The sequence below is a fragment of the Podarcis cretensis genome (assembly GCF_951804945.1).
Source record: "Podarcis cretensis genome assembly, chromosome: 8".
NCBI classification, from domain to species: domain Eukaryota; kingdom Metazoa; phylum Chordata; class Lepidosauria; order Squamata; family Lacertidae; genus Podarcis; species Podarcis cretensis.
The window spans coordinates 70,998,605-71,025,661 of NC_137177.1; the positions used below are offsets into that span (position 1 = coordinate 70,998,605).

General features: G+C 44.6%; 1 protein-coding gene across 4 annotated transcripts in view; it reads right to left on the bottom strand.

Annotated features, from left to right (window-relative positions):
* PRDM16 (PR/SET domain 16) overlaps nucleotides 1-27,057 on the bottom strand; it is a 448,370-nt gene that overhangs the window by 36,003 nt on the left and 385,310 nt on the right. For all 4 annotated transcript variants that reach the window (XM_079986789.1, XM_079986791.1, XM_079986788.1 and 1 more), the window contains exons 4-7: nucleotides 24,548-24,682; nucleotides 9,389-9,491; nucleotides 1,918-2,116; nucleotides 1,575-1,722 (exon numbers count right to left, since the gene is read on the bottom strand). In XM_079986789.1, coding sequence (XP_079842915.1) covers nucleotides 1,575-1,722; nucleotides 1,918-2,116; nucleotides 9,389-9,491; nucleotides 24,548-24,682 — 585 coding nt within the window. The remainder of the gene's footprint in view (nucleotides 1-1,574; nucleotides 1,723-1,917; nucleotides 2,117-9,388; nucleotides 9,492-24,547; nucleotides 24,683-27,057) is intronic.

The following is a 27,057-nucleotide window of genomic DNA, read 5'->3' on the forward strand; positions in this document are numbered from 1 at the left end:
GAGGCACAGGTCAAATCTGTATCCAGGGCAGCTGTTTACCAGCTCCATCTGGTACGTAGGCTGAGACCCTATCTGCCTGCAGACTGTCTCGCCAGAGTGGTACATGCTCTGGTTATCTCCCGCTTGGACTACTGCAATGCGCTCTACGTGGGGCTACCTTTGAAGGTGACCCGGAAACTACAACTAATCCAGAATGCGGCAGCTAGACTGGTGACTGGGAGCGGCCGCCGAGACCATATAACACCGGTCTTGAAAGACCTACATTGGCTCCCAGTACGTTTCCGAGCACAATTCAAAGTGTTGGTGCTGACCTTTAAAGCCCTAAATGGCCTCGGTCCAGTATATCTGAAGGAGTGTCTCCTCCCCCATCGTTCTGCCCGGACACTGAGGTCCAGCTCCGAGGGGCTTCTGGCGGTTCCCTCACTGCGAGAGGCCAAGTTACAGGGAACCAGGCAGAGGGCCTTCTCGGTAGTGGCGCCCGCCCTGTGGAATGCCCTCCCATCAGATGTCAAAGCGATAAACAACTACCTGACATTCAGAAGACATCTGAAGGCAGCCCTGTTCAGGGAAGTTTTTAATATGTGACATTTTAGTGTATTTTTCATCTCTGTTGGAAGCCGCCCAGAGTGGCTGGGGAAACCCAGCCAGATGGGCGGGGTACAAATAATAAATTATTATTATTATTATTATTATTATTATTATTATTATTATTATTATTTATTTCATTTCATTTATATCCCACCTTCCCCCCCACTCCAAGGAGCCTAGGGCAACATATGTGGTTCTGCCCCACCTCCTTTAATTCCCACAACAGCCCTGTGAGGTAGGGTTTATTTCTGAGATTAAAGTGTTTTTTTCGCTTTTTTGCAGAACTGTTGCCAAGAGCAAGTCAGCAATAAATCATATGGAGTAAGTGAAGTCAACGCTTCATTAGAAGTATAAGGTCAGCTCAAGAGCACCAGGCCTAATGACACATCAACTCTTCTCAGTAGGTCTTGCGCCTAAGAGGCAGTTGTGGGGACTGAAGGTCCCTGCCTTCCCAGCAAGTCTCCTCCTCTCCTAGGCCCTTCCCAAGCAATCTGAGACAATGCCTGCATGCCTGTCTCTGTTCCTCCCTCTTCATGCCTCTCCTAGTACTGCAACTCCAGTGGTGAGGAGAGCCTGTTGTGGCAGGAGGGAGAGAAACCCTGGATTCTTCACCAGCCTGACTCATCTCTGCCTCTTGGCCTCCCTCCTCTCTGCCTTCTGCACTTCTCTCTGCCACAGACTCTCCCAGCTCACATAGCCGTTGCCTCCTTAGCTGCCAACCCCTCCACTTACTCCCAGTCTTCTCCCTCTGGCCACTCATCTTCATCCCACCACCTCTTTCAGGGCTCTGAGCCTTCTTCCCTTGGGAGTTCCCCAGTGCCTCCCACCATTCCTCTGTGTCCAGCCAATCCATGGCATTTGTTTTATTTCAAAATAGTCTTCCTCTGTCCCTTTATTTCCCCATCTTCAAAGGGAGGTAGGGTTGATCCTCTTGAGTGGTTGGGACCACAACCAGAGTCAATCAATGGTGCCCATCACAGCCATACCTTTACACAGTTTTCACATTCAAATCGCTTGCCGCTATCGTGCGACATCTGGTGACGAATCAGGTTTGATTTCCAGTTGAAGGCCTTCGGACACTGGTCACATTTGTACTCCCGTTCCTCAGTGTGGATGATCATGTGCTGTTCCAAGCTGAAAGAGAGAAATGGGCGGACACGTTGCACGGATACTACAGCTCTTCCTACCGCTACTAACTCTAGCAAGCCTAATTTTGAAACAGGGTAAGAGAGCTACAGAGTAAACCTGGTGCCCTACAGGTGTTCTGGACCAACTCCAACCAGCCCCAGCCAGCATGCTCAGCAGCTCACCGGTTCCCAGGTGTATTACCTGTATTTGTTTGGGAACATCCTCTCACAATCCTTGCACTCGTGGACCTGCCCATCAGAAGCCCCTTCCTGCTTGATCTCCTCGCTGAGGGTCTCGTAGAGGGAGCTGACGGCATTGCAAGAGTATTTCTTGTGCCGCCTCATGTCCATCTTTGACTGGAAGAGTTCGTCGCAGTCCTCGCAGCGGTACGAGTGCACTTCTAAGGAAAGAAGGAAGAAGAAGCGTTTGGATTTGATATCCTGCTTTATCACTACCTGAAGGAGTCTCAAAGCGGCTAACATTCTCCTTTCCCTTCCTCCCCCACAACAAACACTCTGTGAGGTGAGTGGGGTTGAGAGACTTCAAAGAAGTATGACTAGCCCAAGTTCACCCAGCAGCTGCATGTGGAGAAGCGGAGAATCGAACCCGGTTCACCAGATTACGAGTCCACCGCTCTTAACCACTACAACACACTGGCTGGAGCTGAGAACAGGACAACATCAGAAGAGCCCTGCTGGATCAGGGCTGTTCAGCCCAGTATCTTGTTCCCCCAATGGCCAACCAGATGCTGAAGGAGACAGGGCTGGGGTCACCGACCCAGATGGATTAAAACTCACGGAACAGAGGGCTGGCTACTAGCCATGATGGCTATGCTCTGCTCCCACATTTGGAGACAGCAATGGTTCTGAACCCCAGTTGCAGAAACCACAGGAAGGGAGAGCACTCTTGTGCTTGAAACCTGATCGCTGGCTTCCCACAAGCATCTGGTATGGTCACTGTGAGAACAGGATGCTGGACTAGATGGGACATTGGCCTGATCCAGCAAGGCTCTTCTTATGTAAAATGCTGGTTCATTTTCATGAGGACTTCCCTGCCCCCTGCATTGCCAACTGATGTGGAAATGTGGAGAACAGAAACTTGAGGCTGGAAGAATGAGAACCCCAAAGGAGTGTAATTGCGTTGAGGCCTTCCAAAGCCATCTGGTTGGTCTCTGGGGAAACAGGATGCTGGACAAGAAGGGCCATTGGTCTGATCCAGCAGGCTCTTCTTATGGTTCTTCCTGTATCATAGAAGCGAGGAACCTTTTTATGTCATGCGGCTGGCAAGTGGGGCCAGAGCCAAAGCGATATGCAAACAATATGCAGTTGATTACACCCCCTTTTTTTATTTGTGTTGAAATGAATGGGGTGAAATAACGGAATGACAATGCATCTTGCATTATTTACGCAGTCAGTTGCGTAATTTGTTCTGCAGATTATGCAGTCTGCACAATGCTGCCGCAATGGCCAGTGAGAGAAGTAACGATGGTCTTGGCAGAAGTCAAACTGCAGCAGGATGGAGACAGCGCTGCATGGGACGACAACAAGGCAGAATGGAAAACCTCCTTACCTCCCTAGCCCAGAGAGTTTAATCTGAAGGCAGACTTAAGGTGGGGGTGAGGAGGAGGGTGAAGGAAAAGGCAGACATTGTCAGCAGCACTGACAAAATGCAGAGAGATGCTGAACTAACCATTCACCAAGACCAAGATTAATTATGTCTTTCCAATGAGGAAAAACCAGCCTTTTAGGTTTTCCAGGGATTCAAATATACATGTAAAAGGGGGAAATAAAAAATAAAACTCTGTCCTCTGTTTAAATACGAAGTCGATTGCTAACCAGCCGCCACATGAGCAACTGAAGCCAAAGGGAATTCCGAGGCAAAGCTCTCTCCGCGCAGTCAAGGGGAAGAAGCCAAATTCTTTGTTTTAAAGAAAAGTGACGGGGGGAGGAGGGAGAGAGAGAAACCTTCTAACGCACATAATAAATTATTGTAGTCAAGGTCAAACAAATTAAAAGGAGGGCAGCTATTATTAAGTTTACAAGACAGCATCCTGACCAGAGTGCCAAACCAAACAATCAGCTTAGCGTTGTAAATTTTCCAGCAGAGCGGTTTCTGGGAGGAGAGTCGGGACAGAGCAGGATTTCTTCCTCCTCGCTTGAAACAGAAGCTTTGGTAAATTTCTTCTTCTTCTTTTTTCCTGCTTTTGCTTTACGGTTTCCCACCTTCCTCAGCACTGAAATCCTCCGTTTCAGAAGCTTGCTTTGTAATTAAAGCCTCTTGCTCACTGGCTTCCTCTAACAGTTTTACTGCTAATATAAAGCCTGTAACTGTCACTACTTTTTAAACTGTTCTTATTCATATTTACAGAACAAACCATAACATTCAATTTAAAAAGATGAGCAAATAAACAGAGGTGTTAATGAGAGAGAGAGAGAGGGTTGTATCCAACGCCAGTCCTTCACAGAGTAGACCACTGAAATGAATGGACCTAAGTTAGTCACATCTATTGCTCCCCATGGGTCCATGTTGCAGAGGACTACATTGGATACAACCCTTATATAAAGCCACTTTTGCATTGCCCGAAAAGAGAGACAGGGATCTTGAAAACAGAAGGCGAAAGATGACAGTGATTTCAATAGGGATGTATGCAGCTAGGTCCTGTGCAGAGTAGACACATTGAAATTAATGACCTAAGTTAGTGATGTCCATCAATGTTAGGTAGGACCAGCCCTGGATACAACCCATAATGTTCACATGTTCTAATTCTTGAAGGGGCGTCTCCACCCCCATCGTTTTGCCTAGACACTGAGGTCCAGTGCTGAGGGCCTTCTGGTGGTTCCTTCACTGCAAGAAGCCAAGTTACAGGGAACCAGGCAGAGGGCCTTCTCGGTAGTGGCACCCGCCCTGTGGAACACCCTCCCACCAGATGTCAAAGAGAAGAACAACTTCCAGACTTTTAGAAGACATAAGAAGGCAGCCCTCTTTAAGGAAGCTTTTAATGTTTAACAGACCACTGTACTTTAATACTTCGTTGGAAGCTGCCCAGAGTTGCTGGGGAAACCCAGCCAGATGGGCAGGGTATAAATATTATTATTATTATTATTATTATTATTATTATTATTATTATTTACAAATGCAAACTTAGAGAGAACTATAATCCTTTAAACAGGAATACAAGACATCTCACTCTAGTGGGAACAACAGGGCTCAGGTGACTGGTGTGTCTGCTCAGTTTGTGTTCCAGGTCTTAAAGGGTTCCAGGTCTTACAGGGGTCTAGGTCTTAAAGGGTTGATGGGCAGGTTCAATGCTGCACTCTCTTTTTATGGTTCCTTATCCTGACACTGGACTGAGAAGACAGTTCTCTCTAAACTGGGACATGTGGTCACCCTATTAGAGAGGCTGGTTGCTGGGAAGTGGGGTCAGAGGATAGGGGGTCTCTCCCTGTTGTGCTTTGACTTCAGCCACTTCAGAAGGGAGTTCCTGGGTGCTGGCTCCTCCCCATGGTCTGCAGGAAGAGCAGAGGTTCTAAATGGAGGCCGGGGGTGTGTGGCTTTGGGCAGCCAAGGTGGGAGGAAACTCTGAAGGCAGCAGCAAACGATCAGGAGCATGAATGAGAGGGCGTAGTCTTGCTGCCCAGAACCAGGCATTGCCTCCCACCCACCCTGGATGAATGGGCGCTTGCAATCCTCACATCCCTTCCAAGTGAGCGAGCCTCGTGGTCGAGTGCATCACACCTCATACTTAAAAGCTTGGTGGGCAGGGTGGGGGGGACTGTTGGGACATCTTCAGTGCTTCCCCTCAGTTCTGAATATCTTGCCTGTTTTCTGCATGATCATGCTTGAACTCTATGTCTACTGCCGTGCCTCAAGAATGAAGCTATCCATTAGGAGTCTGTGTTGGGTGCAAAACAGGACACCTACTGCAGTCAGATATGTTACAGTTCACCCTGCTCAGTGGGAAATAACCAACCCCTATAGAGCTCTAAATCTCTCTCTGACTTTATGGGGAAGGGAGCGCAGGATCCTCAAAGCAGGTCTGTGCAGCCTCAGGTTTGTGGGCTGACCCTCCAGATCTTGGGAGTCTCCACAGGTCACACACACTGGGCCATGCCCCTCATTGGCCCTGTTCTGCATCTTCCCCTAGTAATTTTACCCAGAAAGCAGTGTGTTGTCTGGCCATGCCTGTACTTTTGCCCCACCCACAGCTGAGGAAATGGGGCCCCCTGGTCTGGAAAAGCTTCCTCACCACTGCCCTAAAGCATGTTAGTAGAGCTGGTTCACACATAACGCCAAGCCAAACCAGAGTTTAGTGTGAAGGCACAAGTGCAACGGTTCTGTGGAGAGACATAGATCAGTGGTAGAGCATCTGCCTTGCATGAAAGGTCCCAAATTTAATCCTCAATATCTCCAGGTATTGGGCTCAGAGAGATACTTCTATCTATCTATCTATCTATCTATCTATCTATCTATCTATCTATATCTATCTATCTATCTATTATCTATATCTATCTATTTATCTATCTATCTATCTATCTATCTATCATCTATCTATCATCATCTATCAATCATCTATCATCTATATGTCTATCTATCTATCTATCTATCATCTATCATCTATCTATCTATCTATCTATCTATCTATCTATATCATCTATCTATCATCTATTTATCTATCTATCATCTATCTATCTATCATCTATCTATCATCTATCTGTCTAATCTGTCTATCTATATCTATCATCTATCTATCATCTATCTCTAACATATATCTATGTCTAACATCTATCTATCTATCTATCTATCTATCTATCTATCTATCTATCTATCTATCATCTATCTATCATCTATCTATCCATCCATCCATCCATCCATCCATCCATCTTTTTCTCCATGGAGCTCAAAGTGGCATGTAAGGTTCTCCCCCACCCCAATCAATCCCCACAATAACCCTGTGAGGTAGGTTCGGCCAAGAGTGAATTACTGGCCCAAAGTTACCCAGTGAGCTTCAATGGGATTTGAATCCTAGTCTCCCTAAGTGCAACACTCTAACCCAGAGCTTACCAAACTTTTCATGCTGGTGACACACTTTATAGACATGTATCATTTCATGACACGGTAATTCAGTTTTACTAGCAAACCAGAGATTAAGCTAACGCCTTTCCAGCCCTGCAGCCGACACACTAACGTGTCGCGACACATAGTTTGGAAAGCTCTGCTCTAACCTCTGCACAACACTGGCTTTGGCCTGAAATCATAATGGCAGAAATACTTGAGAGAGGCTGCCCATCAGTGTAGACAGACCACTAGATGGACCAATGGCCGCACTTGTTATAAGATGGCTTCCTATGTTCCTTGGGGTTAGATTAGGACTCATGGCATTAAGGGAGGGGTTGAATCTCTCCAGGCAATTCTTTTCCGTCATTCTTTCCTGCCCTCTTTGTCAAATTTGTGTTACACGCTTCTGCCTTATGTTCCATCAGGAACACTTAGGACATAGTGAGAAAGCAACCGGGGGAGAAGAGGAAGGGGAGAGAAAAAATTACATCAGGCCGTAATAGCTTTCAAAGAGACCAAGGGGAACATAATTGTAGGATCTACATGCTAATCTACCAGAACCGTATCTCAAAGGAATTCAAGAGCCCTGCTCAAAATTCCTGCAGTGATAAGGGGGTCTGCCACATTTGGCTGCGGCTTGGAGAAAAAGATTTTAATTATCTTTGTGTGGAACATTTTAACATTTCCTTTCTTGTGCAATTCAGAGTTGCACTGGAAAAGCAAGGTGGGGGGAGAGACCGAGCCTTGTCGAAGGCAAAAAAAAAAGGGGGGGATAAAAAAGAGGAAAAGAAGAAAGACAAAGTATTTAAAAAGTCAAATGTTTGATGATGATAGGTTATTATGTTTGGGAAGCAATTAGCCGGCAACTGCCTGCTACTTGATACGCTATTAGGAGGTGGTAGATAAATACTGTGGCATGTCAAAAATGGAACATTGTTGGAAGCAAGGTAAATGGGGTTTTTTGGGGGGGTTCGCCCCGCCCTGGTAGATTCAGAAATGTGTCATTTTGGAATGAAATGAAATGTATGATGCTCAACAGATCTTCCAGAACTAAGCAGTCTTCTTCTCCCATTTGTTTCATAGCCTCCCTCAGTATCATCACACTTACAGTCCAGGAAGGACCATACCACGTGGTTGCTGGGAGCATGCAGTTTGGCTTAAGAGCCCAATTCTGAGGATGGGTCAGTGGCCAGGAAGCAGTAACACCGTGGCTTCAACCCAGAGGAAGATGTCTTTTCCTTTGTCAGACCCGCTGTTCCATCTAGTTCAGTATCATCTACACTGACTGGCAGCCCTGCCTGGAGATGATGGGGATCAAACCTGGGAACTGCTGCATGCAAAGTGGGTGCTCTGTCACTGAGCTATGGAACTTCTCTTAAGACATGGGGAATTAGGAAGGTGCCTTATACTGAGTCAAACCCATTGGTCTACCTACACTGACTGGGGGTGCTGGAGACAGAACCTGTAGCCTTTTGCATGCAAGACAGATGCTCTGCTTTTGAGCTACAGCCCTTCCCATGCCCACAGGGCAACATTAGAAGCAGAAAGGTCCACACCCAAGGCTGCTGATGCAGCCACCATGCCTGCAGAATCTCCCAGCCCTCCCTACCAAAAAGCATTCCATTTTACAGAACAGAGAGTAGTGTACATGCCAAAGGTCAGTTCCTCAGCATAGCTCTCCTGCAATGAGGATGAAGAAAACGAATTAAATAGCTGCCAACTCGTCACCCTTTGCAGATGCAGATACTGTAGTCCACTTCTTGGCAGAGCTCATCACTCTTATGATGGAAATGCTGCAATCAGACAATGGGGCAGAATAACAAGCCGAAAAGAAACACTCTAGTGCATTGACCCTCTTGGCTTGCCATACCAAGAACTGTGGTGCTGGCTCTCAGTTTCGTTTCAGTTCTGCATTGCAAGCTGCATAATTTGTTCCCTCCGCAAACCGCTTGATAAAAAAAGGTGTCGATGCTTTGCATCCCCTCTGCGGACTCCTCTTTATGATACATTTCATGAGCCATGCTGGGCCAAGGCAGTGTCTAGTCCAGCATCCTGTTCTCACAGTGGCCAACCAGATGCACATTATGAAAAGCCTACAAGCAGGAGGCGAGTACAACATCTCCTCTACCCACTTGTGATTCCCAAAAACCAGCATTCAGAAGTATATTGCCTCTGGTAGTGGAGGGAGGACACAGCTATTGTGGCTAGTAACACTGATAGCCTTGTCGTCCTTGACTTTGCCTTCTTCAAAGCCATCCAAGTTGGCGGCCATCATTATATATTGGGGGAGAAAATTCCAATGATGGAAGGTGTGTAAGAGTCCAGTCCTGTTTTCTGACCTGAATTGTCCAGCATTCAGCTACATTGGATCACCCCAGTGTTTTATAGCATTGTCCATTTTTACCAAACCATGCATGATTTTAATTACCTCTATCATGTCCCCAATCCCTTATTCACTCCTAAAACTAAAACACACCACATGTTGGAACCTTTTCTCACAGGTGAGTTATTCTAAATACTTCATCATTTTTTGTTCGTTGTGTGCGTGTTCAGGGAGCTTCATGTCTTGAAGGAAATGGGACAAGGTTGCAGAGTGTGTTCGTGTAAGAATTCTTACCTTCCAAACTGGGTGGGATGTTCCCAGTCGGATAAGTACCTTCTTTCATATACATCAGCAGCTCTTCTCCGGGTTCAATTTCTTTAATAACTTTATAATAAATCTAGACATTTGCAATGAAAGAGAGAGAAGAGAAAATATTAAATCTGCACAGTCACTTTCGTATGACTTAAAGGCCTTTTTTCCCCCAGAGGGAAAAAGAAAACTGCCCCTTGATCTGTTTGATCTTGGCTCTTTTCAGTTTTTACCCCACCCCCCATCCCTGCTCCCGGCTATTAGTCATATGCTAAGTTTGCCAGATTTTCATGGACTCAGAGGGGGGAAAGTCACAGTTCAATATAGCTCAAAGTACATGTCTTTTTTTTCCTGATTGGCAAATACACCTTCCAACACAAACTTGCATTGTTTGGAGGGGGGAGTTGGTCAGTGGCCTTGCAAAAGTCTTCCCACTTCCGCCCGAGTGAAGATCACAGTGCCCCAAGGGTGTTGCCTGCAAGGAAGGGGTTTTCAACACACCCCTATATGTGGAATGATCCAAAGGTCTGCATAGCTTTGATGTCTTCACAGAGCTTCGGGTGAGAAGGAGCTCCTAATTCCATTCAGCACTGAAGGATGGCTCTACTCTGAGAAGAATTAGATGCAACCCCAAATATCGGTCTCTATCATGCTTCTTGTACTCTTCTGGTTTTTGTTATGCTTGAAATCTTCCTCTCTGATGCATGGAGCAATATCCCTCATGGGTACATGCAATGCTCCTCACTCAACCAGTCTCATCCACTTCAGCTGCAAGCCAAACTATGAGCGTGCAATAGTGATCTGTGGGTCAGCCACAAAGTGAATGACGGAAAACCCATTTGCCCATATGTAGGAGCTATACAGTCGTGGCAGAGCCCAAGCAGTCATGAATATCAACAATCCCCCACTTCTGCACCAACCACCATCTCCAAAGTCACACATTCCTGGTAATAGAGAAGTACATGGAACAGGCAGCTGGTTCAAGAATGTTAGCTAGCACTGGGTTTATTTATTTGTAAAAACAAAACAAAACACCCCACCTCTATTCTGCTGTATCATAAAATATCAGGGTGCTGTATAGTGATAAAACATAAAAGATCATTAACAACAGGGTTGTTTTTGAGTAGGAACTTGGGGAACTGAATTCCCTAACCTTTTTTAAATTAAAGAATTTTTGTTATTGTCGGGGGTGGGGGCTGGAACGGATCTACACCCAATGCCTGAGCCAAAACCCCACCTATACCTGTAATCAACAAAGTTATGGCCATTTCTAATCTAGATAACTGTCTACTTGAGTTTATTAATCACATCTTACATTTAGCCATTGCCTGGGGTGGGGTGGGGGTGGATGATCTCAGAAATTGAGCTGGGATAGAAAGGGTCGAGCAATCCTAAAAGTATACCCATGTTTGTTTGTTTTTCAAGGGTTTTTCATATCAACACAAGAACCTTGAAACTCGTCCAGTGGCACATTGGCAGATGATGCAGATGTTTTAGCAAGAGGGTCATATCTGGTTGACCATCTGCCCACCGTCTTGTCTAGCAGCCGCATCCTGTACCAGCTAGGGCTTCCACAACAGGCCCAAGATTTGTAATGAAAACGATTCCCAAAGTAGACAGTTGCGCAACCAATGTGCAGCCATGATACAGGTCTGTGTTGTACTACTGATTTTGTGCTTCAAAAACAATTGAGGCCATCATGGATAACATTATGAATTCATGTTGTCCATGTATTAATTTTTTTGTCTTTGAGGGGGAGACGGAAATTAATCTTGACCACAATTCAACAAATCACAGGACGCCAGTTGTGAAGTAACTCCACCACAAAAAAACAACAATACTGTCAGTGTCCCTTTACTTTGTTTCCCAAAAGAAGAAATCCAATCAGAAGATCCACAGCTTATAATTGCGGCAGAAATGTGTGTCACTCAGTGTTGAAAATGAATCACATAAGAACACAAGAAGAACTTGCTGGATTGGACCAATGGCCCATCTAGCCCAGTATCCTATCCCCAGAGTGGCTAATCAGATGCCTGTGGAAGAACCACACTTAGGACCTGAGGACAAGATCCCTCTCCGCTCCTGCAATTTCCCCTCTTTCATTACTGCTGCCAACTGTTGCAGCATGACTGAGTCCCAGAAATATATCCAAACTTATGCCCTTTCCCTCTGCATTATAACTGGAAATTTAAATTTATAACAATGCTAGTAGTTATGGGAGAGATTTTGTTATTGTTGCTCAATCTATAACCCTTGGGGGGGGGTTAAAATACAGGCGCCCCCCTCACTTATGCACTCTTCCCTCGTACGCAACCATGTATATGCATAGTGCCAGGATAGAAATAGATTCAAAGCAGGAAATGGCAGGAGAGAGCTGGAGAGCCCTTGTGGCTTGTGAAGAGACCCTTCCTGAGATCGGAGGAGCCTGAAGAGGATGTAGGTGAGGGCAGAGGAAGCCCCAAAGAGACCGAAGGTGTAGCAGGGCTTTGCTTAGGCTGCTCAGGTAAACATAAAGGTAAAGGACCCCTGGACAGTTAAGTCCAGTCAAAGGCAACTATGGGGTTGCAGTGCTCATAATAATAATAATAATAATAATAATAATAATAATAATAATAATAATTTATTTATACCCTGCCCATCTGGCTGGGTCTCCCCAGCCACCCTGGGTGGCTTCCAACAAAGTATTAAAATACAGTGGTCTGTTAAACATTAAAAGCTTCCCTAAACAGGGCTGCCTTCAGATGTCTTCTAAAAGTTGTTCTTCTAAAAGTTGGTAGTTGTTCTTCTCTTTGACATCTGCTGGGAGGGCATTCCACAGGGAGGGTGCCACTACTGAGAAGGCCCTCTGCCTGGTTCCCTGTAACTTGGCTTCTTGCAGTGAGGGAACCGCCCGAAGGCCCTCGGCGCTGGACCTCCATGTCTGGGCCATACGATGGGGGTGGAGACACTACTTCAGGTATACTGGCCTGAGTAGGTCTAGCATTATCTACAACCCCTTATGCTGTTCACTGGGGGGGATACTTTTCCTTAACACTGGCAGTATGAAAATGTTTGCAAATAATAATAATAATGACAACTGAACCTTCTAAGACCATGCCCCTGGTTTATATTTGATGCATTCCTTTCCCCTCTCGTTCTTTTGCTGCTTGTAAATATCTGTCCTGACTTCAAAAAAATAAGCTCATGTGTTTTGTGCAACCAGCCTTGCAAAACCAGCATATTAGCTTTTGACGCAAGTGTCCTAAGGCTGCATTGTCAGCACCCGCGGTGGAGGGGACCTTTCCACAGAGAGGAAGGGGCAGGTGGCTTGACACATCCCACAGTGTGATGTTTCACAGCCTGGTGACTGCAACTAGAGGCAGCAGCTGCATTGGTCTTTCAATACTCGCAAGTCTCTTTCTAAACAGAAATCTTCACTAGAGTGGGGAGCTGGGAGATATAGCTGAGCCTAACCTGCGGCCTATGACATGGTGGAAAATGGCAACCTCCTCAGAGATGGGGAAATTTCTGCTGAGAACTTATATAGCTAGATATCCATGCTATCTTGCAAATTAATGACCAATACTTCAAACAAGCAAGCAAACCTTTACTCACCAAAATAAAGGGTTGCACCCAACTAAGCCTGACTCACAGTAGACCTGCTGGACCATAAAGAATTGATACTTTTGAATTATGGTGCTGGAGGAGACTCTTGAGAGTTCCATGGACTGTAAGAAGATCAAACCTCTCCATTCTGAAGGAAATCAGCCCTGAGTGCTCACTGGAAGGACAGATCCTGAAGCTGAGGCTCTAATACTTTGGCCACCTCATGAGAAGAGAAGACTCCCTGGAAAAGACCCCGATGTTGGGAAAGATGGAAGGCACAAGGAGAAGGGGACGACAGAGGACGAGATGGTTGGACAGTGTTCTCAAAGCTACCAACATGAGATTGACCAAACTGCGGGAGGCAGTGGAAGATAGGAGTGCCTGGCGTGCTCTGGTCCATGGGGTCACGAAGAGTCGGACACGACTAAACAACAACAACCGTAAACACTGGACACAGTCCAAAGTTCTTGACACTGCATTGGTTCCCATTCACCCCTAGTGCTCCCTCCGGGCCTGGCAGCAGGGCCTGACATCACTGGGCACCAGCCAAGGCCCCCACACCAGTAAGGGCCCATTGCCAATCCCTGGAGCTTCCTGGTCCACACTTTCCTCAATGTGCTGCTTGCTCACCTCTGCTCTCTGCATATGAGTAGCTGGGGAATGGAGCAACAGCCTTTGCCTGCTTTGGGAGTTGGTGTGGAATGGGTGGAGAGAAAGATAGGAGGTGGAGAACACATTCAGGAAACGAGAGCCTCTGAGAGCACAATGCCCACCTGCCCTGGAAAACCAGGAGCCAACAGTGGTTTCCTCCCCTTTCCCTCCCCTAAAACATCCATCCCCAACCTGAGGCCCTCCAGATGTTTCTGGACTCCAACTCGCATCAACCCCAGCGAGAACAGCCAATGGCCAGGGAGGATGGGAGCTAGAGCCCAATGAGAGAAGTTCCATCTACACTGGCATTCCGCCGGCTTTAGAAGATGCACCTATTTACACAGGCATTCCTATGATCTCTCCACCTTTGACCTCTCATCTCTTGTTTTAATTGGTGTACTGTTTTAATGGAATTGTCCCCCCCCCCAATTTTAATTATGGGTGCTTATATTTTAATGCTTTAATGGGATTGTTTCAGTGTGTCTCTTAATTATGGATGTTTATATTTTAATATCTGAGTTGTTGGCTTTCACACTTGTAAACCACTTAGAAGCCAATATTGCCATTATGTGGTACGTAATTAATAAGTACCCGCAAGGGCATTTGGAGGGCAGCATGTCAGGGAAGACTAGTTTAAGTTTCTTAATATTAGAATCCCATGTGAGGGATCTGCTTTTAATTTTTGCTCTGCAAAGTGGCACTCTTAGAAACAGGTAGCTATAAAGGTGTAGATAAAGGGAGAGAAAGAAACAAACTTGCATTAAGAACCTAAAGCAACCTGCAATATTATTGATTTCTCATTCTTTTATCCTGTCCTTTTTCCTGGAATGCTTAACAACACACATACGTTATAAAATATTACAAAACAAAGATTAAAATGACGGTGTGCAATCCACACCGACAATTAAAACACAACACAGCAGAAGACAGAATAAAGTCTATGTGACAACATAGGCTGCACATATATCGTTACTACTAATCTTATTGTTCCTCAGAAGCAAAATGACTTTGGTGGCATGCAGCGGTCCTGGGGATAATCTATAATCTTTTCCCCCATCACCACCACCAAATGTTCCCTTGAAAATCACACAGCTGTTTCAGAAGCTTTGAATTCGCTCTGAATTTGGTTTTAGCCGATATTTGGTGATGCCTCTAAGCAGCTCCCGAGGAAATGCTGAAATTCCGTTGTGCTCAAAGAATGATTCATTTAGTGTGTGATATATACCACCCCGTGCAAGACAGAAGGAGCAGTATTTCATTCCTTGTTGGCCTTATAGGCACAAAACAACTATTGTTTCTCCTCTGCCTTGGTTTACCCTCTGCTTTTCAAAGTGAACCCATTTCTGACACATCTCACCCAGATTTACCCAAATAGCCTGTCAGATATAATTTTAATAAATGGATAAGGCTGGATCACGAACTGCTGCTTTTTAACTTGTTGGATTTATGGACCTTTATTTTGAAAGGCATTCTCACATTCTCTGAGGGGGTGCATCCGCGCTTTTCGTTCGCCCGCTAGAGGGCACAGTTTACCAATGAAAAGGATGTTGAGCAGCAAGGGAATCACTTCCCCAAAACTGGTATACTGTATATCCTACCGCTTCCTTCCTTCCTTCCTTCCACCTAGCAAGAGTTAGAGCCATCTCTCGAAAGCTTCCTTGAAGGTGGATACATAAAGGAAGGACCTTATTCCTCAAATAAACCTAAGTGCTAAACCGAAGCTAAAACAACAGCAAAATCCCTTGTAAGCATCTTTTAATGCAGCAAAAAAGAATGAATAGAAATTTATTCCAGAAGGCGCCACCCGCTCAGTCAGATAAGAACGATCACAACCTCATGGCAGGCAAGGTTGAATCCTTCCTCGCACACTGTGGGAGAATGTGTGGACAGGTCGACTTTTAAAGAGAGCTGAGATTGAAGGGGAATTCTGCAAAGTTCATCTCCAACTTTCTTTTGGGAGCAGGAGGGAAAGTTGATCAGTCCGGTAATCTAAATCTCATGAAGGTTGAATTTCAGAGCGGATGGGTTATCTCCAGCTAAGTTTTACTCGGGAATAAATCCAGTGAAATTCATGGGACCTAAGTTAGCTATGTCCATTAATTTAAATGGGCCTACTCTGAACAGACGCAACATTTTGTTAGGGGGACACATGTCTAGTGAGACTGTCGGTTTTGGTTTCCTCCACCTTCTCATTTTCCGCATCAGTCCTCAATTCCTCAAGAAAATAAGTTAGCGTTTCTAATAATACACACCTTTCTCTGACGCAACCTTTTCTTTCTTTTTTTGCAAAGCAACATTCCTTGATATAATGCATTTTTTGTATGCTATTTTTACTAATATGTGCATTTCAATGCAGACTTAACCTTAGCATGTGCATTTTCTTTTTTTAAAAAACTATTATTTAGTAATTTTTTACAGAGAAAAAAAAACACTTTACAAATTTTAACCTAAACCATAAGTTACTCTGTCAATTGGTTTCCCGTCCTCCCCTTCCATGGTTTCCTTAAATGCTGCATATTTTGCCTATACTATTCCATTCATTCAATTTAACCTATTTATCTTAGTAATACATGCTGCTGTTGCTGCTCATATTTCAAATCCTGCTTGCATTTTCTTTAAATACTTAATGAAAAGTTTCCAATCCTCATTGAATTTTTCATCATCGCATGTACACATTACTTGGCTGGAGAAGTGCATTGCAAAAATAAAATAAAAATAAAATCAGAGAAAGAGCACCTTTTGAACAATGGCTGTGTTTTGATTTGTGTAAATATTTCGGAAAATGAAAATTGGGTGGGTTGGAATTTCAATTAGAAGCAAATTTAATCTCTTCCCCCATCCCTACAAAGAACATGGGGAAGGTCTGTAGCTCAGAAGGATAGCATCTGCTTTTCGTGTGGAAGATCCTAGGATCAATCTCTGCCATCTCTCTAGGGATATTTCCTAACTGAAACCCTGGAGAGCAACTACCTGTCAAGGTAGACAGTACTGCACTAGATGAACCAATCATTTCATTCTGTAGAAAGCAGCTTCCGATGGCCTTTTGTTCCTGCATCTAAAATTTCATTAAGTTTCCCGAGTGAGGTGGAGGAAAGGGGCATGATGCTGGGTCATGATGAGTTGGCAGTTGTACTGATTTCAAGCTTCATTGGAATTAGGTCCGCTGTCCTTTAGATCCTGGCCCAGACACGATTCAAAGTTAAGAAGCCCCTAGCAGCCCCTCTCCATATACACTGCATTGCAAAGCAGAGGTTTAAAGGCTCCACAGAATGCAGGCATATTGACAAACACAAGGTGACAAAAGCTGGGCTGAGGAGAGGGAGAGGGAGAGGAAGAGAGAGAAAAAACAACAATGAAATCGCTGACCTGCTTCTGCTGTGCAAGATCCCCCATCGGACAGACCCAGGTTAAATTTAGAGGGTCCCTGTGCTTTAATCCGGAATCAAGAGAGCTGACCACAAAAACCATTCTGTACGCGATTAGAGGGAAACAGCAGATATTATGGGCCTCAGGAAGCTGAGAGGGCGTGTGTGTGCAGAGTGTGGGGGATACTTCTATCTGCAACACAGCATCCTCAGTTCAGATTATCCCTCTCTTGCAAAAGTCTTCCTTTCACTTCATCCTCTCTAGGTTACCTAAAATCTTCACATCTGAGACACACCCACAGCCCTTATCAAACCAGCCTCCTTACCCTAAGAATGTAAGAGAGAGATTGCAGCCCCCTTGCAATTTGAAGGAAAAGGATGTTTGGGTTATGGGAGTCAGGCGTCCAGAGTTTCGAAACTGCCTGAAAACTTCCTCAGGTTTTTTTTTTTTTTTTTGAGAGGTGGAGAAAACAAAAAGAAAACAGATAAAAAACCCCACAAAACTTTAAACTCAGCAACCAACAAGAACCCAGTTCCCTCTTCATTATAATTCCTGGGATTAGAACACATTCAACAGAGATAAATATATCAGAGATGAATGCTACTAGTAGTACCATTAATATTTTGACTCCAATGCTAGTCCTACTCAAAGTAGACCCACTAAAATTAATGAACCTGGCTAACTTGGCTCAACTGATTTCAGTGGGTCTGCTCTGAGTAGAACTTAGTGTGATGCAATTTCTATTGCTGCTATTATTATTTCTAGGCATAACATTCTGTTGGTTTGTGAACTGCCTGGGCAAGGTGCTTACATTTTACTGGTTTCACTCTGTTTTCTGCCATTTCAACATCCTCCTCCTTACAGTTTGAAAAAAGAGAGAAAGAGAGAGAAGATTTCTATGGTGGCCTTAAGGATGCCATCTGTGACACACTTACCTGGGAGCAAGTCCTAAGATTTATTTCAAGTCAGCATCTATAGTTTTGTGCTACACAAGCAATTCATGGCTCAAATAATCTGTTCGCTGCTAGGTGAATCTGAAAGACTAGGTGCTTGTCAAAGAAAGCACATGCTAGGCTCAGTGCACTAGCCTTTTGAGGAAGCTGGGGTCTCTTTATAGTTTTCACAAATTAATGTCACCTCACTGCAGCTACGAGAACGTTTCATTTCTGACAATGTGGATGAGCCATCAATATTCTGTCTTCTTCGGCAACTAGCGAACTTGAATTTTTTAAAAAGGCATTGGAAATTATTGAGGATAAGTATGTGTTGCCTTCTCTTTTTAACTACAAAGATTTTTTATCATTTGGATAATTTGCTAATTCCACAGTAGGTGTTACAAATGTTTGCTCTTGTCGTGAAAAATAAAAACAGCATTTCTGAAGTATGATACGTTCTCTTGGATGCTCATACCAAGTTCAGAATGCCGCAAAAAGCCTCACCCCAAGATTTGAAAGAAGAAAAGTACAGAAATATAGGTAAACGCATTTAGCAAAAACTGGGGGGTCAGAATGCCAGAACAACCTCAGGACGTCTGATTTCCCGAGTTTGCAGTTGAAACTGATAAAAAGACTTTTAAAACCCCAGAGCGTAATTATTTTAGCTAGTGTCAATATCAGAAACACACAACCAGTCTAAGAACTGGACCAGAAATGATTAAAGTGTAGAAATATGAATGAATGAAATGTCTCAGAAGCACGTGGGAAATATGCATCTTTGCTGAATAATGCCTACCAGTGACTATTGGAAATATATAACAAAGCTCTCAGATGCAGCAACTTAAAGAAAATTCAAGGGTGAATGGGGGCGGGGGGGAATACAACATGTAACAGAGGAGTACCTTGTCTTACCCGATGCAGAACAGCTTGCCAGACATAGTCAGGTTTCAAAAACCATTCACTGCCAAGTAAGTATGCAGTATCCACTAATTAGTTCTGAACCTCCCCTTTACGGCATTTGAGATACACATTTTGGAGATGGACGAGACTGTGGGTGGGTGATATCACTATTTGGTGGGGATGAATGGAGATTCAGAAATTCTAGAAGCGAGCAAAGGGATTTATCAGAATGCTTAGAAATGTAACATAATATCTCATGCGTATATCTCCCCAAAATGGTGTCTGTTTGGCTAGGTGGTTTGTTTGTCTTTTGAGCCATGTTTGGCTACATAACATATTTTACAATTGAGAGGTTGCCAGAAAATCCATTGTGCATATGATAATAGCAAGAGATGAAACTATGAAAGATGAGTTAAACAGAACGTTGAATGATGTGTTTATGGTGAAACTGTATTCACTTGGGAAGGTGATAAATGCAGATATTATTAATGCATAATATCAGTACTCTCAAATACATTGCTAATCATAATGAATAAAGACAGGTATTGTTTGCTTCATGAAAATCTCTCGATAGTTTAGCGGAATAGGCGATTTGATCAGAATGTTCTCTTGCAAATGCCAATAATCTGAAATGCTTTGTGAAGGAGAAGTAATAAATGTAAGTACCATTTGGTTACTGGGAATATGTTTGTAAATTTGCAGAACTAATTGGAAATATTATTTTGAAGGTACTTTAATCTTGAGTTTAGATGTGTGCATATATTGCCTGTGATACTCTTACAACTCAAAATGTAAATGTGAATTAAAAGACCCTTTGCACAAATATAGTTCTGAACCAGATTTTGGGTATAAGAGCTGGTCCTAGAGTTATGATCCAAAGACAAAGGCTATAGTAACTTTGCTGAAGTTAGGCAGGTAAGGGAAATGAGTAAGAAAATGAAGAAAAAGAATAGTTACAGCTCGTAGTGGAATAAGCCTGGACTAAGAAGCAGACAACGGGGCCTTTCTTCTTGTGACTGTTATCCGCAGTGCAGTGACAAAAAGAGGACATGTTTTGTAGTGGCACCCCAAATAATTTTCATAGGAAAGTCATTTTGGCTCCAGGCAATTATTATTATTATTTAATTACTAGGCTTTTAATCTATGCTGCTTTTATCTATTAGGTTTGTTTCAACCATTTTGTTGCATTTTTAAAAATTATAATTTTGCTAATATAAGCTACCTCAGTGAAATTGTCTGAAGGGCGTGGTGGATGTTGTCAAAATCCATCAATAGAAACAACAGATTGCCAGAGACCAGACATAATTCTGGGGAACCAGAATTCCGCAGAAATTCCCTTCTCCACATTCCCACACGAAGTTTGTGAATTCTCTCTCTCTCACTCTCGATCCTCATGAAAAATGATCAGAAAGTTAGTGTGCACTTCTCCTAAGATACACATTTCCCATGCAATTGTCCGAATATACTGTAGTCTTGCATGCTATTTTCAGCAACATATGCATTTTTCTGGACACTTTGCCCTAATGTATCCATTTTCGGACACTTTACTTGGCTAGAGAACTGCATTGCAAAATTCAGATAACAGCAAACGGCTGTGTTTTGGTTCGTGTATTGTATCAGAATGCATGAATTAGGTAGGTTCCCCTTTAAATGCAAAGTGAATCTCCCCCCACACAGGTGCCAACTCCCTGGGGCCCTAGGTGCCCACAAAATTCCCCATGAAGGGGCTGGGCACCCACAAATTTTGGTGCCAGGGCCATGCAGCATGCACAGCCATGGGCTCAACCTGGCACTCCTGCCCCCCCTCCATCCTTGATTCTGAGTAGACATAGCTAAGATTGCACTGTAATGGGCAGATACAAACATCCCATATTAATTGATTAAGTTATTGTATTTCTAGCCTAACTTTTTCAAGGAGCTTGGTGACAAGGAGCTATATGGCTGAGTGGGGATTTGAACCCTTGTCTCCCAGGTCCTAGTCCAACACTCTAACCACTACACCACCCAAGCAACGCCACAGCTTCCACTATCCACTACAGCCCCTTAGAGTTTTGGCTTCTGGGTTTAGGTAAATATAGACACTGAATGATGTTCTATGCAAATGTTATTGGTCCAGCCTGGGATCCTGTACCCAGCTGGCTGCACTAGCTGGGGATGATGGGATTTGTAGTCCCAAACGCCTGGATGGATTCTTGAGGGCACCAGGCTAGGGAAGGCTGGATTAGATAGGCAGACACATATATGAAGTATTCAGAGGTTATTTCTCCCCCAGTATTCATTGTTACAGCAGCCCTCCCAAAGTTCTGAAACTGAAGAGATCTGAGGAGAGGAAACGACAAGAGCCTTGCTGTCGGTTCACTTCCAAAACAATTTCCAAAAAGAATTAAGTAGTTTAGGCAGAGAAATACCTTTTGGAACCAAGTGGTTAAGAACATTGTGACGTCATTTCATTTCATTTTTTTGCAGGGGGGAGAGGAAAGGAAGAAGAAATACAGAAATTGTTTTGTTGAAATGGGTTTCAGCTAAATAACACACCTAACATATCCTCCTCCTCCTCCTCCTCCTCTAGAATCAATGAATTTCCTCTCTTGCCAGCATGTCACTTATGTTTCAAAATTAAGAAAGCCACTCACCCCACTCTAGGGTTGTACCTTTTAAAAAGTGCTCTTTATTTTCCTACCTTTGCTAGCTGACCATACAAACAAGCTGATGATATTGAACAGAATTTCTATCTGAATGCTCACTTTGGGAGCCTCATTCCAGCTACAATAAATAAATAAATAATAAAACCCTGAAATCATATTTTAATCATCTATTTACCGGAGATTCCCGCCCCTCCCCCCAAAAAACCTGGTCATGTCACAAAACAACTCAGCACTGGTCATAGTGGAAGTGCTTCCTGCTGATTCAAGAATGCTAGCTTTCGGTTTTCAACATACATTTGAAAAACACTCGATATCAGAAACTGCGTATCTATATAATATATACACATGCATATATTGACAATAGTTATGTTTTGCCAAGTGCCGGAAACAAAACCAGAAAAAACCCTGAAGCGTAAACAGCTTAATAAGATATAGGGGTGGGGGAGATGGACAGCTCAGGCTTCAGTCAAACTAAAAGCTATTTAACGCTCTGAAACTAAAACTGCAGTTTGAAACATCCACAGCAGCAGTGACTTCTGTTATGACTTTGACTGCTGAAGCTCAAGCACCGATCAGGGTTGGTTTTTTTTTATGACTTAGCATTTTGCTGTTACATCTGAAATGAGCCAAAGTGCCACCATTGCCACTACTCAAAAGGCGCTTTTGGTTGCCAAACCTGTCCCCCCAGAGTCTACAGCGGCATGGGTGCTCACACTGCAAGCCGCTTTGGCTCCCATTAGCTCTTGTTTCCAGTCAGAGAGAAAACACGTGGAAGGAGCTGTTATAGAAGAGAAGAAGAAGAGTTTGGATTTGATATCCCACTTTATCGCTACCTGAAGGAGTCTCAAAGCGGCTAACAATCTCCTTTTCCCTTCCTCCTCCACAACAAACACTCTGTGAGGTGAGTGAGGCTGAGAGACTTCAGAGAAGTGTGACTAGCCCAAGGTCACCCAGCAGCTGCATGTGGAGGAGCGGGGAAGCGAACCCGGTTCACCAGATTATGAGTCTACCGTTCTTAACCACTACACCACACTGGCTCTCTATACCATTTGAGCTGCTCCCCTGCCCATTATCCAAGAAGACTGTGTGTTCTAGAAAGAGCAGAGTATCAACAGGTTGCAGGAAGGTTGCCCTGCCTTTTTTGCCACCCTCCCTCCATAGGCGCCCTACAGGAACGAAAAACCACTGAGTCAAATGATCCAGAAAGTTGGACCTGCCATTTGCCCCAGTCTGGGAGAGAGAAGTGAGGCTTGCCCCCATCCAAAACACACCACAAGCTTCTTTAAAAACCATACAGTGTGATGGCAGGTATTTTGCCTTGCAAGCCGAAATCAAGGGGTAAGTAGTTTACCATGCTCAATTCTCAAGAATGGCAGTAAGCAGATATCCAGGGTGAAAGGGCCAGGATTTTAATTTGATAGGTGGAAGTCTTATCTCTGCATTTCACTCAGGATCATCATTTGAAATCAACAATTAACTAGCGCAGCCTTTGTGCTTGGATGGTCTAGGTGCCATTTGCACTGCACATCTAAAGGACTGTGATACTACTTTGACAGGCATGGCTTTCCCTAAAGAATCCTAGGAACTATAGTTTGTTAAGGGTGCTGAGAGTTGTCAGGAGGCTCCCGTTCCTCTCTAAGGTTGCCAGATCAGGAGCAACCTAGGCCCTGAAATTCCAGGGCCCAAACCTGAGACCTAGGAATGGCCCTTGGTGATGTCATGGGGGCAGGTCCTGGAGATGGAGGTTAATTGGAAGAGGGGAGCAGAGGAGGGCAACCAAAGTACCTGTCTAACAGCTCCATCTGGTACGCCGGCTGAGACCCTACCTGCCCACAAACTGTCTCGCCTGTTTTTCACTGGCTAGGTTCAATTCTAATCCTTCTAAGGATTTGCCCATGGGATGCCCACCTGGTGGAAACTCTAGCTCACATGGCCCTTAAATGTATGATGATCTCCGCCAACAATTTCTAGACCATCTATGTATTCCAATATGGAAAGCAGAGACGGAGGTTATACACTTCTTATTACAGGGGAGAGACCAGGAGCTCACTAAGACAGTAGCTAAGTTCCTCTATTTGATTTTTTTTCTCGCCAAAGTACGCTACAGGATTCTGCCCTTGCTGGAGACCCACAGAGATGAAATAGATTGCTCGCCTCTTCTTCCCTTTGGCAAATGACTGTACTGTTGAAATGGTGACAAGCACAATTCAAAGTGTTGGTGCTGACCTTTAAAGCCCTAAATGGCCTTGGCCCAGTATACTTGAAGAAGTATCTCCACCCCCATCACTCAGCCCAGACACTGAGGTTCTCCTCTGAGGGCCTTCTGGTGGTTCCCTCACTGCGAGAAGCAAAATTACAGGGAACCAGGCAGAAGGCCTTCTTGGTAGTGGCACCCTCCCTGTGGAACGCCCTCCCATCAGATGTCAAGGAGATAAAGAACTACATAACTTTGAGAAGACATCCGAAGGCAGCCCTGTTTAGGGAAGTGTTCAATGTCTGATGTTTCACTATATGTTTTATACATGCTGTTAGCTGCCCAGAGTTGCTGGGGCAACCCAGCCATGTGGGCAGGGTATAAAATTATCATTATGAATTATTGTCAGGTAAGACCTGGAGGCCTGGGAACCCTATTCCCCTAATGCACAATGTGTTCGCAACCCTTACAACAGCTGCAAGTTGGCATCATTAATTATTACATCCCAAGATAACAAGGAAAGTTTGATTACTCGCCAGCATGGAACCACTTCTAAAAGTGCCAGTTCCTCAGGCCAATGCACACAAGTGGGTAATCTGGTCCCACCTTGAATCTGGCGTGGTAACCAATCATCAGATCTTGGAGAATATTGTTGCGTGTTAAACTTGGGGTACTTTGTTGTGGTGTTCTGGTTTTTCTTTTTAAATGCAACCATTTATCAATTCAAAAGATAAATCATCAGAACTTTCTCCTGTGATACACTTAACTCCACTCTTACTGCCCAATTGGCCCCCAAAGGTTCATCACAGCAGCAGAGACACAAGATGACATGGGGAAGAGAAGTGGATTCCATGGAGCCAGATCATACCTGGTCATTCACAGGACACACGGCTAGGTTTTGTTCTTCGCTGGAGCAGGCCACCCGGATGTACTTCAGCCAGTTCCCGTTTCCTGTCTGGTTGGCATCGACGCAGAATTTCTCAGTGCCCAGGTCATCGCCAATCTGAAAGAGAAAGCAGTGTTAAACAACCAAATTGGAAGACCATAAGCCAGGGGTTCGGTAGCACGTCAAAGTGCAAGTAGATAAATAGGTACCGCTCCGGCAGGAAGGTAAACAGCATTTCTGTGTGCTGCTCTTGTTCGCCAGAAGTGGCTTAGTCATGCTAGCCACATGACCCAGAAGCTGTACGCCAGCTCCCTCGGCCTGTAAAGCAAGATGAGCACCACAACCCCAGAGTTGGCCACGACTGGACCTAATGGTCAGGGGTCCCTTTACCTTTACCTTTAAGCCAGGGGTTGGGAACAGCTTTTCAGCTGGAGGGCTGCATTCCTTTCAAAGCAATCTCCAGAGGGCCACATGGCACCAAGGTCAGAAGTGGGAAGAACAACCGTGGCAAAAATTTACCTTTGTGCAGCAGTTTGCTTTGTACACATACCCACACATGGATCCCCTCTCTATTCTCCATCCATGTAAGCATGGGGCATTATCAAGAGTTCAGGGACACATTCAAATGCTCAAGGAGAATCTGAAGCAGTGCTAGTGAGGGCTGTGGACTGGGGAGAGTTCTGAGGGCCAAATGGAGGGGGTTGAGGGCTGCATTGGGCCCCAGAGCCGGAGGCTCCCTACCCCTGCTATAAGTATTTAAGTAAAGACATAAGCAGGGTGGGAGGGAGAAAAGCAGCCCAACATTTATTGGCCAGGTCAAATTGGTCTGGAAAAATCATTTGCGTCTTGGAACTCACAACCTCTCTTGGCCTTGCATATTTCCTGCCTATGGCGACATCCACAATTTTGATTCCTCTGGCAAGGGAGCCATGCTGCCATAACCATACCAAAGGCCATAGCTCCATGGTAGAGCATCTGCCTTGAATGTAATGGCTCCAGAGTTCAATCCCTGGCATCTCCAGGTAGGGCTCAGAGAGGCCTCTCTCCCTGAAATCCTGGAGAGCTGCTGCCAACCAGGGTAGACAATACTGAGCCAGATGGACTGACTACATGTTCCTATACTGTGGGCTGCATCCCTGAATCAAGCAATTTATGCCCGAGTTTCACCCTGAAATCCTGCACACAGAAGGGCTTATGTGGAAAAAAATGAATAAGCCAGTAGGTGGGTTGCTTATGAAAACCAGCCCCTTGAACAAAGTATTTCTGGGCATGCACAGAGTGCCTTTAACCTAGCTACAATTGCAATCAGTCACTACACATTTGGGTTTGAGGTCAAAGTGTGTGACTTCTAGGCAGAGATGGATCCAGATTCCTCCCCCCTTTTAATAATAATAATTTATTATTTATACCCCGCCCATCTGCCGAGTTTCCCTAGCCACTCTGGGCGGCTCCCAATCGAGTGTTAAAAACAATACAGCATTAAATATTAAAAACTTCCCTAAACAGGGCTGCCTTCAGATGTCTTTTAAAGATAAGATAGCTGCTTATTTCCTTCACATCTGAAGGGAGGGTGTTCCACAAGGCGGGTGCCACTACCAAGAAGGCCCTCTGTCTGGTTCCCTGTAACCTCACTTCTCGCAATGAGAGAACCACCAGAAGGCCCTCGGCGCTGGATCTCAGTGTCCGGGCTGAACGATGGGGGTGGAGAAGTACATTGAAAGAGAGAATGGGGTTGATTAAAAGGCAGCATGCTTCATTGTCAGTCTAAGCAACCTTCCCCAACCTGGTGCCCTCCAGATACTATTAAATTCCACTGCCCCATGCTGATAGAGCCAATCACCTGGGATTGTGGGAGACAGAGTCCAGCAACATTTGGAGGGCACCAGGTTGCAGAAGACTGGGCAAAGGCAAGTTATCTCAACTGAAGCCTAAGAACAGAAGCCCAGTTGTGATTAACAGAAGCCCTGATGACAGACATGCTCACAGATACTTAGAAGATACAAATGTGCAAGTGTGGGAAATAAAATGATGGCGGTGACCTTTTAAAAATTCGCGGTTGTTTTCTGTTTCTCTCTCTTTCTCTTCTCAAAGAGCCTCTACTTTCTTCACACAGGAAAGCTAGCAAGTTATGTGAGAGTATCTGCAGACAGGTAGCAAAGATTTTTCACACACACACTCTTCTTTCTTTCTTTTTTGCAGAGGCGAGTGAGTGTTTTCTCAAGAGCTTGGGTACTTCCCCAGTGTGATTACTGCAACGTGGTTCAGAGTTGTGAGTACGGTTAAGGAACTGCAGCTGGGATAGGACATGACTCCCAGGCTATTGGCTGGGGTTTGGTGCATGGTGGTTAGGGCATCACTGTTGTAAACCTGGGAGGTTGCGCAGGAGCAGGACTGTTTGAAATTGGGACCCAGACAAGTCTGGCCTGGATCCCTTTGTTAGACAAACACAGGTGATGTATTGCATGGGGTGTTAAATAGATAGCCAATTGCTT